The sequence below is a fragment of the Rhinopithecus bieti genome, unplaced genomic scaffold (assembly GCF_001698545.2).
Source record: "Rhinopithecus bieti isolate Rb0 unplaced genomic scaffold, ASM169854v2 scaffold_4781, whole genome shotgun sequence".
Lineage (NCBI taxonomy): Eukaryota > Metazoa > Chordata > Mammalia > Primates > Cercopithecidae > Rhinopithecus > Rhinopithecus bieti.
This window is the reverse complement of record NW_016805181.1, coordinates 5,950,880-5,967,889: the sequence shown is the minus strand read 5'-3', so window position 1 is coordinate 5,967,889 and position 17,010 is coordinate 5,950,880. Positions and strand designations below refer to the sequence as shown.

Here is a 17,010-nt window from a genome sequence, read left to right as displayed (position 1 = left end):
GAAGTGAGGCTGGCACACCTTGAGCACTTTCATCCCCCTGAATGTTTGTCCTGGTGGTACCCCTGTGACCCTTGAAAGTACATATATAGCTTCATATTCATATATTCATATATTCTCATCAGGATAACACTTGCCTTTTATAAGACAGGCTGATGTGCTGAGAAAAGCATAGACTTGGAAATCAGACATTTGGAGATCAACTCCACATGCCCTTGACTAGCTATGAGGCTATGGGAAAAGTCCCTAATTTCCCCGAGCCTCTGTTTTCTCATCTGTAAAATGAAGGTGGTAACTCTCCCTCAGCAGATTGTCAGGGAGATTTAAAAAGATATTATACAGGAATGTGCCTGGTGTATGGTTCACCTGAAAAAAAAAAATTACATTTTTTTAAAAGAGGCATTAACCAGGCACACAAATTTTGAGGAGTAAACTGGCACATGAGAGCCAGATGCTAAAACCGTAAGTTCAGTCCAACCCCAACACCACCCCACATCTGCTTTCTGTCTCTGAAGCTAAGATTTCCCTTCACAACAGTTGTCCCAAGCCGGGCCTGAGTGGGGATGTGAACCTGCTCTGCATGCAACTGGAAGGAAAAGATTATTTTGTCTGTTTTTACCTTTTCTTCTGCAATCCACTCTCCAAGAAAGTCTTTTACGTATGGAGGGCATAAAACCCTCCATGAGTTCAGAAAGTAGCCCAAGTTTCTCAGTCTCTTATTACAGCTGCTGCTGTTGTTTTTCCTTGTTTCTTTTGCTAGGAATACATTACCAGAATAGTAAATGGCAGGGTTAAAGAGGATCTCTCATGTGATGAAATATGCTATATAGGAAAAATTCTCCTAAGTTGAAGTCATTTAGAAAACAGCTGCAATTGCTGCTTTGCTGAAATACGTCTGCACCTGAGGTTCTTGTGATGAGATTCATCTTGTGATGTCCACAGAAGAAATGTAACAGGGCAGTCCGCTTTCTGTACTTGAGACCTGCTCAGAGCCCTAAGCCAGGTTTTCTTTATTGTTTAGTAAGCTCTTTTAATGAAATGTACTACTCTTATTATAGAGGACTCAAAATAAGATCTAAATCACAAACCAATAAAAGAAAATTATTGGGCTGGGTATCTAAAGTTACTACCTAGAGGCTACTCCAGTGTGGTATTTATAAATCTCTAAACAGTTAAGTATAATTGTCTTTCTGGTTTTTGGGACGGAAGCCAACAGCAGTTTCAGTTACAACGGAAGAAAAATATTTTAGCGCTGAGCTTTGTTCGTTCAGTGGGTATAAAGAGAAATGGCTTCTCCCCCACCGCCATTTCAGAATTGAGAGAGAATATTGTGGTAATGAAATGCGATATGGGAGCAGCTGAAAAAATGCTTCTCTGATTTCAAGGAGGGGGAATATGTGTGAGGATACATGTATAGGTGTGTCCGCAAGAAACAGTGAGCAGCCTGAGGGTCAGGAAAGCCAAGCTTGTAGAAGTGGGAGAAGGCAGAGCCCTGGGAAAAAGACTGGTGTGGAAGATGAAGATGGGGTGGTCTGTCCAATTAATGGAAAAGCCAGATGTGCAGCTGCTCACCCCAATGCCGTCTGCTCCCCATCTTTAAACACAAAGACAGTGTCGTTCAGGAAGGACATGAACGCTTCCACTAAAAGACTCAGGACCCCAATCCTGACAAACACCATAGCTCTCCCTCTGGAGTTACAATGCAGATCATATAAAACACAGATCCCTGTGTAATAAAAATCAAGAACATGCTGGATATCCTTAGTTATAAAGGACCACAGAACTCATCTCTCTACCAATCTCCCTCCCATCACAAAGAGCGTGTCAGTAACTCTCCTTTGGCAAAGGGACAGGGATAGGAGGCTCGCTGCATTGCAGGCCATCCATGCTATTCTGGAAATATCTTCCTTAAAATCCTGTTCTTCTTAATTATTAACCATTGGCCTTGGTTTTTGTCCAATGGAGCAGAAGATTAAATGGCCCTTTAAGCCTGCTGGCCTTGTTCTCTTAACCGCTTGGCAAGTGACATGTTGTCCAGGCACTGCCCCATTCTGGCTGTCCTCTTTACAACATTTTTTTTTGTTTGTCAAATTTCTCCTTCAAATCTTCATAGCTCTTGACACATTCCCTCCTATCCCAACAAAGATGAAACAATCACTGCTCAAAAGAAATGATGCTTTTATCACCAAGGTTTATCTAGCCTGTCTTTACCGATCATTTGAAAATTAACATGCAGAGGTCCTCAATGCATTCTATTCTGTGGATTTGATCCCAGAGTTCCACTTTAGGAAGGCCCTTTTAGTTCTGCTTTTTGTCATCCAGTAATTGAGAGATCCTAATCCACATTGTCTCACACAAAGATAAAAGAGAAATCACATTTTCTTCTTTGGAACAGTAAGACATCTCAGACTTTAGGATAGGGAAGGTGTACACTATGCCCCCAATTAATGCTATCTCTCCAAGGACTGCTGCCATACTTCCAAAGAAAAATGTCATTCCCTACTTGAGGCTCTTAACTTTTGTTGAAATGCAGAGAAAGGAGAGTGTCTGCTTATATGTGGATGTTCATTTAGTGTAACTATAGCTTCAGGTCAGGGAGGGTGGGAGGAAAGCTGTGTGTGTGTGTGTGTGTGTGTGTGTGTGTGTGTGTGTGTGTGTGTCTATAAAGAGATACAGAATATGGAAAAAAGGCAAGAGGAACTAGGCAGTGGACATATGTCTTGGGTTTGAGATCTTGCCTCCTCCCTCCCCTGGGACGTTCGGGACAGGCTCAGCTTTAGGTTCTCTGGCTTCTACCAAAGGTTCCCTCTACCCTCTCTTTCTCAGATGGTCCTTATACTTCGGTCCTGCAATTCTCTTGCCTCTCTCCCCCTCCCTGAGGCTCTCCTTTGCTCCTAGAGCACGAGCAATGGGTCAGATCACTAGAAGCAACTTTTTCCTGGATTAAGGACTTCATTTCCACCCTTCAGCTTTTCATGCCCATCTGGACTTTCCACTAAGTCCCCGTGGAAATAAACCATGACTAAAACCCAATCCTCCCAATACTGCTTTCTACTGCAGCCTGTCCCTCCACTCTGACATCCTCTGACCCCCAGAAGGAAGTACACATCCATGCAGACTGATATGTATCTACAGTGACTCCTGCTAGAACCTCCCATTCTTTTTCCAGTCCAAGGTTTCAGGCTTCCATCTGGATAGACACAGTTTCTAACCAGAGTCCTTGCATCTTCTTCCTTTCCACTCCAAACAATGCTTCACGGGGCTGCCACATCCGTCAAGCTAAAGCTCAGGTCCAATCCCATCACTCTCTTGCTTTGAAACCTTCTGTAACTCCCCAGTGCCTATTAAATTATTTACAGCTTCCTAACTCAAGAAAGAAAAGAAGGCCGGGCGCGGTGGCTCAAGCCTGTAATCCCAGCACTTTGGGAGGCCGAGACGGGCGGATCACGAGGTCAGGAGATCGAGACCATCCTGGCTAACACGGTGAAACCCCGTCTCTACTAAAAGATACAAAAAACTAGCCAGGCGACGTGGCGGGCGCCTGTAGTCCCAGCTACTCGGGAGGCTGAGGCAGGAGAATGGCGTGAACCCGGGAGGCGGAGCTTGCAGTGAGCTGAGATCCGGCCACAGTACTCCAGCCCGGGTGACAGAGCGAGACTCCGCCTCAAAAAAAAAAAAAAAAGAAAAAAAAAAAAAAAAGAATTCTTCAATGCCCAACCCACATTTCAGCCTCATCTCTCCCTGCTGCCTTACATGTACCATTTTGGGGCCAAATTATACTTGTCCCTGTCCCTCTAACACATCAACAGGGACCTCCGCCCTTACTTCCATTCTCTCTGTCTCAAGCCAGCTCTCTTTGCCCCCACCTGTTATCTTTTTCAAGCATGGAATTAATTACCCTCTTCCTATAAATCTTTGATGACTCCCCCAAACTCAAACCTTTAGCAAGACAAGTCTATACTTTAGGACTGCACCATCCAATGTGGTAGCCACTGGCTATGGGTCACTTTAAATTTTTATGTTTGTTAAAATTAAATAAAAGGAAAAATGTAATTCCTAAACACATTTCAAGTGATGCATAGCCACATGTATTCAAATCATCCACAGACGCCACCTCTTCTTTTTTTTTTTTTTGAGATGGAGTCTTGCTCTGCCACCCAGGCTGGAGTGCAGTGGTGCAATCTCAGCTCACTGGCTCACTGCAGCCTCTGCCTCCCGGGTTCAAACGATTCTCCTGCCTTAGCCTCTCGAATAGCTGGGACTACAGGGGTGTGCCACCAGGCCTGGCTAATTTTTTGTATTTTTAGTAGAGACAGGGTTTCACTGTATTAGCTAGGATGGTCTCGATCTCCTGACCTTGTGATCCACCTCCCAGAGCGCTGGGATTACAGACATTAGCCACCATGCCTGGCCGATGCCACCTCTTCTTGAAAGCCTTCTCAATTCCTCAAAATACATAAACCAAGGATCCCTTTGTGTTCCTCTGTTTCTAGCCTCGTCCTTGTCTCCTTGCACTGTCATTGTTTATGGGGATACCTCCTGCACTCACCTGAGTCCTGCAAGCACAGTGAGTGGCTGAATCCAAGCAACCTTTGGTCACCTTTGTGTTCTGGGCCTTTAGAGTGCCTGATGCATGGTGAACAGCCATTTATTCCTTTTTCTTTTTCTTAGGAGTTACCCTTCCTGGAAGGGTAAGCAGGAAGAAACTACAAGATCCTCATTTCAAAACAATATGAAAGCAGAATGGGAAACGCCATGGCATGCTCCCTCTTTTCGGGTATGAACTGAAGCAGCTCAGAGAGCGGACCCTGCCTCCCTCTGCTCACCCTTTCTTCCAAGATCAGACTCAGTTCTCATCTTTTCAAACCACAGAGAGACAGTCTGGCAAGAGCTACTGTTGTACCAGCTGATTTAAATTGAAATGTTTTCCCTGGATAAATGTGTGCTAAATAATACACCAGCTCTCCAGCCAAAGGGAAGTGACAGGCACTCTGTAAATAAAGGCACTTAGTTGCTGGTAAAGAGCTGTAAAGTGGTTCTGAGCTGATGTTTGCTGACCAGCAAGAAGCAGCTTCATCTGCTTTATATAATTGTCACTGCAGTTTTGCCTGATGTATATTAAAACTGCATCTCATAGACCCGACTGTCACATTGGATATACCATCTGGCTTGGGGTATGCCACCTTTTTCTGTAATTGTTTTTGACAACAAGCCATCACATCTTGGGTCTTTTCAGAAAGTGTCTGGTCCAGAATCCCTAGGCTGGGTCAGTTCTGACAGCATGTGGGCTAGAAAAGTGACATCAAAAGGGAACGTGAAAAGAGAACAGAAGAGAAAAGAGAGGCTTTGTTAGTCTAGGAGCCCTAATAACATGCAGTGGCAGTTGTCCAATGAAGGTTCTACTTTCTCAATGTGAAGGCACATTTTTCATGCTAAATTATAGCATGTTAGGAAAGCTTTTCATAAGGTTGCATGCATATGCTGGCCCAAGAGCATGCCATTTGTCCGCAGTCCACATTTCTACCCAGTGAGGTTCTAGAGACATGGAAACAGTTCACCAGACAAAGCAGAGCATGAGGTTCCATAAAGGACCATAGAATACATAAGAATGAAACCAAGGGTGTCAGTGGCCAGAAATCTATGCAGTTATCACTCAGAGGAAGTTAGATTTGTTTCCCAAAATAATAAGAGTAACATGAAATCCCCAGTACCTTGGGAGACCAAGTTGGGTGGATCACCTGAGGTCAGGAGTTTGAGACCAACCTGGCCAACGTAGTGAAACTCCGTCTCTACTAAAAATACAAAGTCAGGTGTGGCAGTACACACCTGTAATCCCAGCTACTTGGGAGGCTGAGGCAGGACAGTCACTTAAACCCAGGAGGTGGAGGTTGCAGTGAGCTGAAATCATACCACTGCACTCCAGCCTGGGCAACAGAGAGAGACTCTACCTCAAAAAAAAAACAAAACAAAACAAAACAAAAAAACAGAAGAAGAAAAGAAAAAGAAAGAAAAGAGAAAAAAAAAGGAGAGTAACATGAAATCCTTTTTGTTCCCCATAATTCCTATTCCCTTGGAGCTTGATCATGCCAAACACCCAGATGAAGGATGGCAAAAGTATCTTAGGCCAGTGGGCACTCCAGTTAGTCAAAAGGGTCTCAGATATAGAGAGGCAGGGAAACTCAGCTCACAGACTCAGCTCATAGGCTGACAGGAGCCCAAGGAGTGGGGTGCTGGGTCTGCAGCCAGAAGTGAGCACTGGGGAAGGAGCGATTTCTCTGTGTTGATGGCTCCCACTGGACAACTGCCTTTACAAGGTTAGAGTGTCACCAGAGAACAATATTCAAAAACAAGAGAGGAGCAGACAGACAAGACAACAATGGGACATAAAGGCTTGGTGGGCCTAGAGCTTTGACACTCTCTCTTAGGGAGAGAACAGACTGCCGGCTAGTGAGAGACAAATGCTCCTCTCCACTGTTGACCAGGGGTCTACGAGAATCACTGCTGAGCACAGAAACACATCCTCTGCCTTCTTCTGTCATGTGTGCGATCTTAGTCCATTTGGGCCACTGTAACAAACACCACAACCTGGGTGACTGATAGACAATAGACCTTTATTTCCCACAATTCTGGAGAACGGAAAGGTCAAGGTCAAGGCGCTGGCACATTCAGTCTCTGGTGAGGACTTTCTTGCAGTGTCCTCACATGACAGAAGGGGCAGTGGGGTCTTTCTCAGGCTGCTTTTACTTTATTTATTTATTTGTTTGTTATTTTTTTTATTTTGTTTTAGACAGAGTCTTGCTCTGTTGCCCAGGCTGGAATACAGTAGCACCATCTCGGCTCACTGTAACCTCCACCTCCTGGGTTCAAGCGATTCTCCTGCCTCAGTCTCCCCCGAGTAGCTGGGATTACAGGCGCCCACCACCACGCTCGGGTAATTTTTTTGTATTTTTAGCAGAGACAGGGTTTCGTCATGTTGGCCAGGTGGTCTCAAACTCCTGACCTCAGGTGATCCGCCCGCCTCAGCCTCCCAAGGCGTGAGCCACCGTGCCCGGCCTCAGGCTTCTTTTATAAGGACACCAGCCCCATTCATGAGGGCTCCACCCTCACGACCTAAACACCTCCCAAAGGCCTCACCACCTAATAACATCGCCTTGAGGGTTAGGATTTCACTGTATGTATTTGGCAGGGAGTAGGTAGAGGGGACAAAAACATTCAGACCATAACTGTGTACATGTGTGTATACAAAAGAAAGAGTGCCCTTCTTTTTTCCTTTGGAGGAAAAATAAGCTTCCTTTCTCTTTCCTCCATATCTCCTGTCAAAACCTATTTTTCTTGCTTATCCTGTGCTAAAAAAGAATAAAGAAGGCTTTTGGGCACCGGGGAGTGGAAAAATTGTCACCAGTTTGGCCTTTATATAGGATCTAAGAGGCTGGGATAAAGTTTAGGAGAACTGGAAGGAACACCTATATCAGATGTGTATTTAACTAAATTATACACTGAGATTCTAATCTACGGCCCTGGAAAATCATGATGATTGAGTTTGGAGGAAACAGTCATGTTGGGGAAAGGGAGTGTTTTCCTGCCTCCTCCTGCTGGCTTCTGTCTCTACTTAAAGGGAGAATCATTGCTTCCACTTTTTTCCACTCCCCTTGATGGTTCACTCCTCCCTAGGAGAGGAGGATCATCTACCAAGGGTTGGTCACGTCCTGTTCATGTGAAGATTTACTGTGCTTTAAAGGGGTACATTTGAGTTGCCCGGGGATCTTGTTGGAATATAGACTCTGACCCGGCAGGTCTGGGATGGGCCATGAGATTCTGTAACTCTAACAGGCTCCGCCAACAGACATCCATACTGTGGCAGGGCAGAGAGGACACGTATTGAAGGTCAAGGGCTTAAAGGCAGGAACCAAATGCTAGCTTGCCTCTTTCGCCTCCTAGAAGGTCAGCTTACTGTCTTCTCACATCCTCTCTTGCCTGTGCTACCTAGGCAGGCCGCACAGGAGGCAGGCTCTGACTCTACAGGATGCAGCTGGGAGTAAGCTCAGAGCCTCTCCTAGGCCTTCACATGTTATGCTGTCCGGCGGGCACAGCTGAGCAGGTGGATACCAATATTTAGATTTGGGTGTGGCAGGGAGGATGGTTGTGTGGAGAGGTCAAAAATTAGGCTTCAGGCTGTATCAAGGTGATGTCAGAAGGACAGAAGCCATTTCACAGGCAACACCAAAGGGGAAAGTTCTCCTAAGCTTGACCAGAAGCTGCTGTGAATCTCAAGATCCTCAGGGAAGCCCCAGCCCCTCTCTCAGTCCCTAGCAGTGAAGACACTGGCTCCTAAAAAGCTCATCTGAGAGATGATTTGAACCCGGGTCTGCCAGGGTCTGGCTGCCGTTGCCTCCAAAGAATCAAAGCCTATCTTTCTCCTCCACTTTCCAAATCTCACCCCAGTGCCCATCTCCCACTAGTTGACTCTAGCCCAGAGCCATGCAGGGAAGAGGATTCTAGGAACTATTGTTCCTGGCTTTTCTGCAATGCTAAGCAAATGTTAGAAGGCAGTGGTGGTGATGTCAAGTTGACAAAAGATAATGTAGCTCACAGATCCAGGATGCATGATTCAGCTGAGTTTCTAGAAAGCCTAGCATGACGGGAAGGAGGTCAGACGCTTGCCCAGCTATCAATAAGATGATGCTTCATATCCCAGTAGCCATAGCTCTCATGGGCTGTGCTCCTACAGCCTTCCATCCTGGACTGATGGGATTCAGGTCCCCATCAGGCAGCCAATGCCACTGTCTTGTAGCTCATCTGTAACAATGATCCTCCAATTCATGGCAAGCCTACACGGAGGTGTCACTCAAAGGAAAATGCTTTGCATCCTATCCTGCCAGATCCTGCTTACGGAGGTCATTTGTTATGAAGGTTTTGTTGTGTTGCCTTTCTGAGACCCCTAGACATCTTTACTTGTAACCACCTGCCCAGGGTCCCAAAGCAAATGACAGAAAAGACTAGGGGCAGAGTACGAAGGCAGACGTGTGTCACTTAAGGCTGCTTTGCCTCTGATAGGAAAATGTGTGGTCTGACAAGTGTCACCACTTGCTAAGTGACTTTTAGTGTCCACAGAGTTGCCACTCTCCAGAGATTACCATCCCTCGGTCAGCAGAGTCCTAGAGGCAGCTCTAACAATAGCAAAGTTTCCCTCCCATCCCAGCCCAATGGCAAAAACATATATTGGAAGGAAACGGTCAGAATTGTGCAGCCAGCATCTTTTCAGTGATCTGACATTTAGATGATGACACTGGTCATGAAGTCACTCTTTGGGAAAGCTGAGGGGGTGGCCATTTAAAGGCCTGTTTATCCTCTGGAAAGGCAACCTAGTCTGTGTGTGGGTGACCAGGTCTCAAGCCTGCATCCTGGAATGGAAAGAAGAGGCAGCAGATGCCCCTTTGAAAGCCATCACAGCAACCGCAGGTTTCACTGCCAGGCAGGCTGATGTGAGCCTCTTTGAATTACTGAGTGAAGGATATCCCTCTTGCCAGCCCCTGTCCCCCGTAGGCACAGCAAAGAAGTATTACAGGCTGTCCTTACCTTGGGAATTAGCCTGCAAGACCCCGATGCTGTCATCAAACTGCATAGATTTGATGTTGAGTGACGCCAAGATGCATTCCTTGTCCTGCAGCGAAGTATCATCAATATTATTCTGATTGGCTGACAGGATAACGCACATGTCACAGAGGTTGATGTTGACAGCCCTTAAATCAGCCCGACTTAATGGCGTACCCTTTGGCATAGAGGAAAGGAAAAAAAAAAAACAACAACAGAGGTGTGTGGGGAGAGAGAGAGAGAGAGAGAGAGAGAGAGAGAGAGAGAGAGAGAGAGAGAAAGGAGCAAAAGTGAGAGGAGAGGGAAAGAGGAAAAAAATAAAAACAAATTAAAGATGGAGTCAGAGCTTTGGGAAATTATTTAACAAGTATCTTTTTTATGCCTTGACATTAAGCTGGCCTAACTACATTCAAGGGAATAGGAGCTGTGTGCTAATGTAAAGGGTAGCCGGTGCTGATGGCAGCATTTTAAGCTTGTTCTCAATACTCAATCAAGCTATTACAACAAATGCGGGAGAGGAATAATGCCAGGGTTCTACATCTTCTTCCTGCCTGGAAATTGTCTTGATTTAAGTAACTGTCCTGTGGCAACCTCTGGCTTTCAGAATGTAACGAGGGGGTGGGTTTCAAGTGCCTGTTTATTTAATAGCAGGTCACTTCTGTCTCAGGCAAAAGATAGCAGTTCCAACGCAGCCAAGGGAAAATGGCCAGTGAGCATGGAGTGATGAGGTGGGCCTGGACATGAGGCTCAATTTGGAGGCTATGGATGGAGTGGAATTAATGTGTGTAATGCAAAAGAGATATGGAAAGGAGTTAAGCTTCAGGTCATATAATTTTATTGCATATTTTCAGCAAGAAAAAGTACACAAGGAAATGGCCTAATTGTCCAACAACATAGGAATGGTGAAATATACTTTTGGACATGCACATGATGAAAATGTATGCAGGAGGTAAAGAGGCAGAGCTGGCTGTCCATGCAGGCATCAGTTTAGAAGCCTCTCTAAGATAGAGAGGGAAGTGAAAAAAAAGTTCTAGAGCAGTTAAAAAAGTATAGTTTCATTTCTGTAAAAAATCCCACAAAATAAAATTACATATATATAAATGTATGTAAATTTGGAAGGAAAGCACAGGAAAAATATCCATTACACTAATAATGGTAATTCCCTCTGGGAAGGGAAATAGGATTGGTGGGGGTGAGGGGAGAGTTTGCCTTTGACTTTATATATTTCTATATTGTTTGAATATTTCATAACAAGAACATATTTGTATATTACAAATATACAAATATATACTTATTAAAAAATAAATAAGCCAGTAAACAGATTTTTTAACATAAAAAATAACAACAAAAGACAGTGGAAAAATCCCGGATCCAGGAGGTAACAACAGAGTCTGGGAATGTAAGCACAGGATAAAATAGAAGGGTTAGAGTTGAAGGACAGGGCCATGACCTCCACATGCTCTGTGTCTTCAGGTGGAGCCACAGCAAAATCATCAGGCCACCCCATGTCATAACTACCCAGTGGCCATGCAGCATCATTTTGGGGCTCCCGTCTGGCCACCAGCTTCACTGGTCCTCTAGCCTGAATCTAGCTTCCTCTTTGCCTGTGTGGTGACCTGAGTTACCTTCAACTCACTGATTGTGTAGACCAAGGGTTTGCCAACTACCACCTATCTGTGAATGTCCTCCTGTCATCTGCCTTTCTGGAGAACTGGCTTTGAGAAGAAGAGACTTGGCTGCAGAGATGGAGCCTATCTACTCTCTTTTATGAGTCAGTGGTAGTCATGATCCTATTCTCAGCCCCTAAAATATTGTGCAACTGTGGAGGAAGGGGCATTTAGCACTGTGGGTGCTGCTGAGACACAACTAGTTCCAGGCTCTAGAGCAGCATCTTTTTGAGAGGAGAATGCCCTCTTCTCCTGTGATCTCTTGGTACAAAACAAGTCTGACCGACTTCCTGAATCATTTTGCCAGTACATAAGCCTCAATTGCCTGCATCCATATTCTTTTAATTTTCACTTTGTAGGGAAGCCAGCCATAATTGTGATATAAGATGATCCCTGTGCAGTTGTACACACATGATTTCAAACCACAAGAAATACAAATGACATACACAGAAATCGCTTATATTTCTCTGGGCTGGCCCTATAGGCAGGGTACTGTTTAACCAATAAACTCTGTGAAGACATGGGTGAAGGCCCATTTCGTGAAAATCTATTGTGTTTGAGTATGTTAAATTGTGGAGGGTTTGAAAAAGACCTGCAAAGATGACAGCTCATTCACATATATGAAGACAGATGAGTGAACATGTACAAGGGCACACAGAGCCAGGTGCGGTGGCTCAGGCCTATAATCCCAGCACTTTGGGAGGCCAAGGCGGGTGAATCACCTAAGGTCAGCAGTTTGTGACCATCCTGGCCAACATGGTGAAACCCTGTCTCTACTAAAAATACAAAAAATTAGCCAGGCATGGTGGTGTATGCCTGTAATCCCAGCTGCTCAGGAGGCTGAGGCAGGAGAATCACTTGAACTCAAGAGGTGGAGGTTGCAGTGAGCCGAGATCGTGCCATTGCACTCCAGCCTGGGCAACAAGAGTGAAACTCCATTTCAAAGAAAAAAAAAGAAAACAAGGTCACACAGGAGGAAACACACACAAACACACAAAACACACACACCATTACCAAATATCACACATATAACCATCTCTCTACACACACAAACACGCAGACTCATGTATCCTGGTAAAATAATACTCTTTACAAAGACACTTTTAGAGGTCAGGGGACTATGTGGAGGAGCACATGATAGAAAGATAACCATGGAGTCATATAATCAAATCGACCGTGTTTCTGGAATTAGTGAAATATATATATGCTTATGCTCTCCTCTATGTATGACTGTTTTGTCTATAGGTGATTATTTTCAATTGTCTGTGCTCACTAAGGCAGTGGGTTTTTGCCCCAGCATCCAAAAGATAACTGTTTTATCTTTTCACACTCCTTTAAATATTTATTGAGTCCCTATTGTGCCGGCATTATGTAAAGACACATGGTGGCATCTAATGAGTAATGAGTACTACTTGTGGATAGATTCTTACGTGTTCTTTAATGAATTATATTACTTGGCTCTTTCTCCCCCCATTTCTGAGATTTTGGAAGCTGATAACAGAAATAACAGATTTTAGCTTTGTACATGGGGAAACACCCAGACCTCTTGACATGTAGAGAGATCCATGTTCCTCAGTTTTTGTTTTTGTTTGAGGCAGGGTCTTATTCTGTTGCCCAGGCTGGAGTGCATTGGTGCTTTCATAGCCCACTGCAGCCTCGACCTCCCAGGCTCAAGTGATCTTCCCAACTCAGTCTCAAGTAGCTGGAACTAAAAGCACACACCACCACATCGGGCTAACTTTTTAAACTTTTTGTAGAGAAGAGGTCTCACCATGTTGCCCAGGCTGCTCATGAACTCCTGAGCTTAAGTGGTCCTCCCACCTCGGCATTCCAAAGTGCAGGGATTACAAGGATTAGCCACTGCACCCGGCCCCTGTTTCTCTCACTGCACCCGGCCCCTTTTAGGGATGTGAACTTACAAGAAAAATATTTGGAAGAGAGGTGAGATTTGCATGAATTTGTGATGTGGAGAATTACATCAAACATTGAAATGCATAATTCTCTACAATGTTTTGAGAGTTTGTGGACTATGCATTCATTATGATTAGGAAGTAGTAAATCACATGACTCCAAATCCCATATCCTCACACTAAATTGTGGAGTCCCAGACTGTTTTTTCAGACCGAAGTCCTAATGTTTTGCAGTCAAGAATATCATGCACACATTCACACACGGACACACATACACACACAAACACAACCATGAACACATTACTGGACTTCTAAACGAACAGGGGTTAGGGGCTGAGCTGCAGAAGGAGTTGGCCTTCTGTACAGCAGAAATAAAAAACTCTGTTATTTGCATTTATTTAGTTAAAAACAGAAGGTGGCACAGATCAAGGTTTCTTCAAGCATTAAAAATACCATAAGTATAATGCTATAAATAGTTCTGTAAGCAAATGCTTACTATAAACATCATAATACAACAATGCTCTAGGTTTTGTATAGGCAGGAGCGAGAGAGTGTTTAGACACTGATATGATTAATATACTTGATACAAGCTAAACTTCATCCCTGATGAGGGACTGAACTTGGCTGCAAATTCCTTTTAATAAGGTCTCCCAGGGTTTGGATTTTCCTTGACAGAGCATAGGGGAAGTGCTGAGTCCTCAGGCCCATACCCAGATGAAGAAGCACAGGAATGATCAAAGCTACAACTATTACATCCATCTGGGATTTTCTTTTGTGAATGAAAAGAAGAAAAGGCATCAATAATGTGACCTTGGACTTACAGGCAATATGGACACTTTGGGGAAGTTATGAAGCGTCTCCCATTCCCGCTTGAGGTACTCAATAGAGCCCACAAACACAATGTGCTTGAGCTCATGGTAATGAAAGTTGCTGGCACGGAGTGGCATCACCAGGTTCCGGAGGCCGATCAGGGCTGAGCTGACATCGCCAAAGATGCAGACCACGACATGGCCACTCAGGACGGTCATGGCGGCTTCACTTCGAGTCTGCAACAGGGAGACACGTGTAAACATCAGAGAGAAGACTGCAAAAGGCTGTCGTAAGGAGTGGAAAAATCATTTGTGCGAAGAATCAAGCAAATATTTGCTGAGAGCTTACTATGTGCTACTATGTTTATTTCATCAACGTTATATATGTGCCATACAAAGCTATAATTTGAGCATGTGTATACATATTATATTTATGTAATAAATTTATCCAAATGTGTATCCATGCACATTGCTACCTTCTTTGACAAAAGATGTAAGAAAGATATGCCATAAACACTTGTGAGAAGATCTTCATAATAATTTTCAGGAGGTAAAATAAAAAGGAAAAGGAATATTTATGCTATTTGGAAAGAGAAGTCTTCGTTTCCACGAAACTATTGATTAAATGAGCTGCCTTTTCTGGCCTGCTTGCTGAGATGATGATAAAATGGTCAGATGCCTGCACTGGGCTCAGTTGGAGAAATTTGCGTTTGGAATTCTAGACTTATCAGTGAGACGTCCATGCATCAGCAGGTAGAATATGCTACCTAAAGGAGTAGAAAACTATGACCCACAGGCCAAATCTGGCCCACCACGTTCTTTTGCATGTTCGGTGAACTAAAAATGGTTTTTGTGCTTCAAAATGGTTGGAAAAAAATCAAAAGAAGACTATGTCAGAATCTGTGAAAATTACATAAAGCTCAAATTCCCACAAAGTTGTGTTGGAATGCAGCCATGCTCATACATTTAGGTATTGCCTAGGGCTGCTTTTATGCTACAACAGCAGAGCTGATCAGTAGCAACAGAGATCTTATGCCCTGAAAAACCTAAATTATTCGTTATATGACTTATTACAGAAAAAGTTTGCTGACCCCTGCCCAATGCTGCCTTGGAGTTTCCAGAGACATTTCTGGAGGGGCCTACTTTGCTTACATCATTCGGAGAAAAGATCTCCCCAAATAATCATTACAAGGGGCTAGAGAGAGATTAGTAAGAGCAACGGGGCAGTGTCTTCCTCCAACTCCAAACTTCTATCTACAAAGCAGACAAATGAAAGAACACAGTCACTCTATTAGAGGAGAACCCCAACTTCCCAGGAAATATAACTGTTTAGTCATTGCTGGTCCCTTGATTCACTGAGCTAGTGAAGCCAGGAGGCCAGCTGTGGACCTTTGTCTGATGCCTCCCGTCCCTGTCCACCCACTGCATGCCTGGCTGGCCCCATGTGGCTTACAACACTTTGGGGGAGGCATATTAATGTCCACTGTACATATCAAACTCTGCTTGATTTAATCTGTAGAATTGACCGCTGCATTGATTGTATAAATGCCAATATTGCAATTCACGACAATGTCAGGGTTATTACAGTAACCCCCAAGGAGAGGAGGAAGCTAGCTTTCACTACCTGATCGTTAGAATAAAGCAGGGGCTGTCACCATTATTGGTTTCCCTCTGCAACAGTCCACGGAAACAGGAGACATAAGCTGTAAGAAATGCCTTAGAAACTGTGACCAAGGAAGACCCACTGGGGAGCTCACATCACATATCCCCACTTCCTGCAGAAGACCTGGAGTTAGTTATCTGGGCGGCATGGAAGTACAAGTGCCCGGGTGCCACCAGCAGAGAGCCAACCAGTCTATAATGCGTTGTTATGTGATGGGGTTCCTAATTATTTTTAATTGGCCAGGTCACCTGGGAGGCTAGCTCCCTTCAACAAGCCAGAGGAATATAAACTGGGCCCAGGGTGGAAGTGAATTCTAGACTAGGGAGGTGGGGAAGGCACAGTTAGACGAGTGGCCGAGGCACAGATGCTGACCCCAGGAACTTCGATCTGGGATCAAAATGCCCATCGTCAGACTGGGCACAGCTACATCACCCAGAGAACCTTATGAATGTCCTAATTCTAGAGCCCCAGCCCTGTTGTGTCTGATTCTGCTGGGTTTGAGGCACACTAGAGAAACTGATCATTTGTGTCTCTATGTATCTGGAATTCCCATGCATCCTTCCAGGCCCAACCCAAGCACAACCTGTGTGTATCTGATGGGACTTGCTTGGCCACTTAAACACACCCTAGTCCTTCTCCCCTACATTTCAATAGTGTTTTGTGCCTCTTACCACTTAGTTTTAAATATACTGTTTCATGGGTTACATTTTATAACTTCTCTCTAGGTAATCCAGGAAATTACAATTGGGACTATCTCTTATATCTTCGAATCCCCAAAGTAGTTAAGTTTCCTGTGCCCAGTGAGTACACAACCTCAAAGCATCCTCATGTAGCTGGCCCTACCTGTCATTCTCATCTCCAGCCCAGTGTTACTTTAGAGAGGGTTTATTGGATTATACTTTCTAAACAGCACCTCCCAGTCTCTTTCTAGCCTACAATGCTGCTTTACTTTTTTCAAAGCATCCTATAAATATCTGAAATGTTGTTATGTACTCATTTGTCTACCTAGAGATAACACCTCTTCCCCCGGCCCCGCCCTGCTAGAATATAAGCTCTGTGAGAGCAGTCGTTGTCAGGGATTGTATCTCCAGTAACTAGAACAGTGTGTGGCACATAGTAGGCCTCCTGGAGATGTTTTGTTAAATGATGTTATTTTTCATAGAAGTAGTAACTCACCTCCTAAACGTTTTCATGCTGGCAGATGTTGATTGAATATCAGTTGGCATGCATACTACACCAATATCCAGGCAAGTCATTAAAACCCTAGGTCCCAGATAGGGCATCCAGCCTATGACCTGCCACAAGCGGTAACATCAGGCTAAGTTTAGGCCACCAGAGCAAAAATGCCGTGAATACATCAGAATGTACATACA

At 44.4% G+C, this 17,010-nt stretch overlaps 1 protein-coding gene and 1 long non-coding RNA gene across 9 annotated transcripts in view; one reads left to right on the top strand and one right to left on the bottom strand.

Annotated features, from left to right (window-relative positions):
- The window catches only part of KCNMA1 (potassium calcium-activated channel subfamily M alpha 1), a 767,391-nt gene that overhangs the window by 64,884 nt on the left and 685,497 nt on the right, over positions 1-17,010 (bottom strand). For all 8 annotated transcript variants that reach the window (XM_017871448.1, XM_017871449.1, XM_017871438.1 and 5 more), the window contains 2 exons: positions 13,987-14,211; positions 9,574-9,766 (listed from right to left, as the gene is read on the bottom strand). In XM_017871448.1, coding sequence (XP_017726937.1) covers positions 9,574-9,766; positions 13,987-14,211 — 418 coding nt within the window. The remainder of the gene's footprint in view (positions 1-9,573; positions 9,767-13,986; positions 14,212-17,010) is intronic.
- Positions 1-17,010, top strand: part of LOC108529258 (uncharacterized) — an 89,385-nt gene that overhangs the window by 46,591 nt on the left and 25,784 nt on the right. The gene's annotated exons all lie outside the window — the stretch shown is intronic.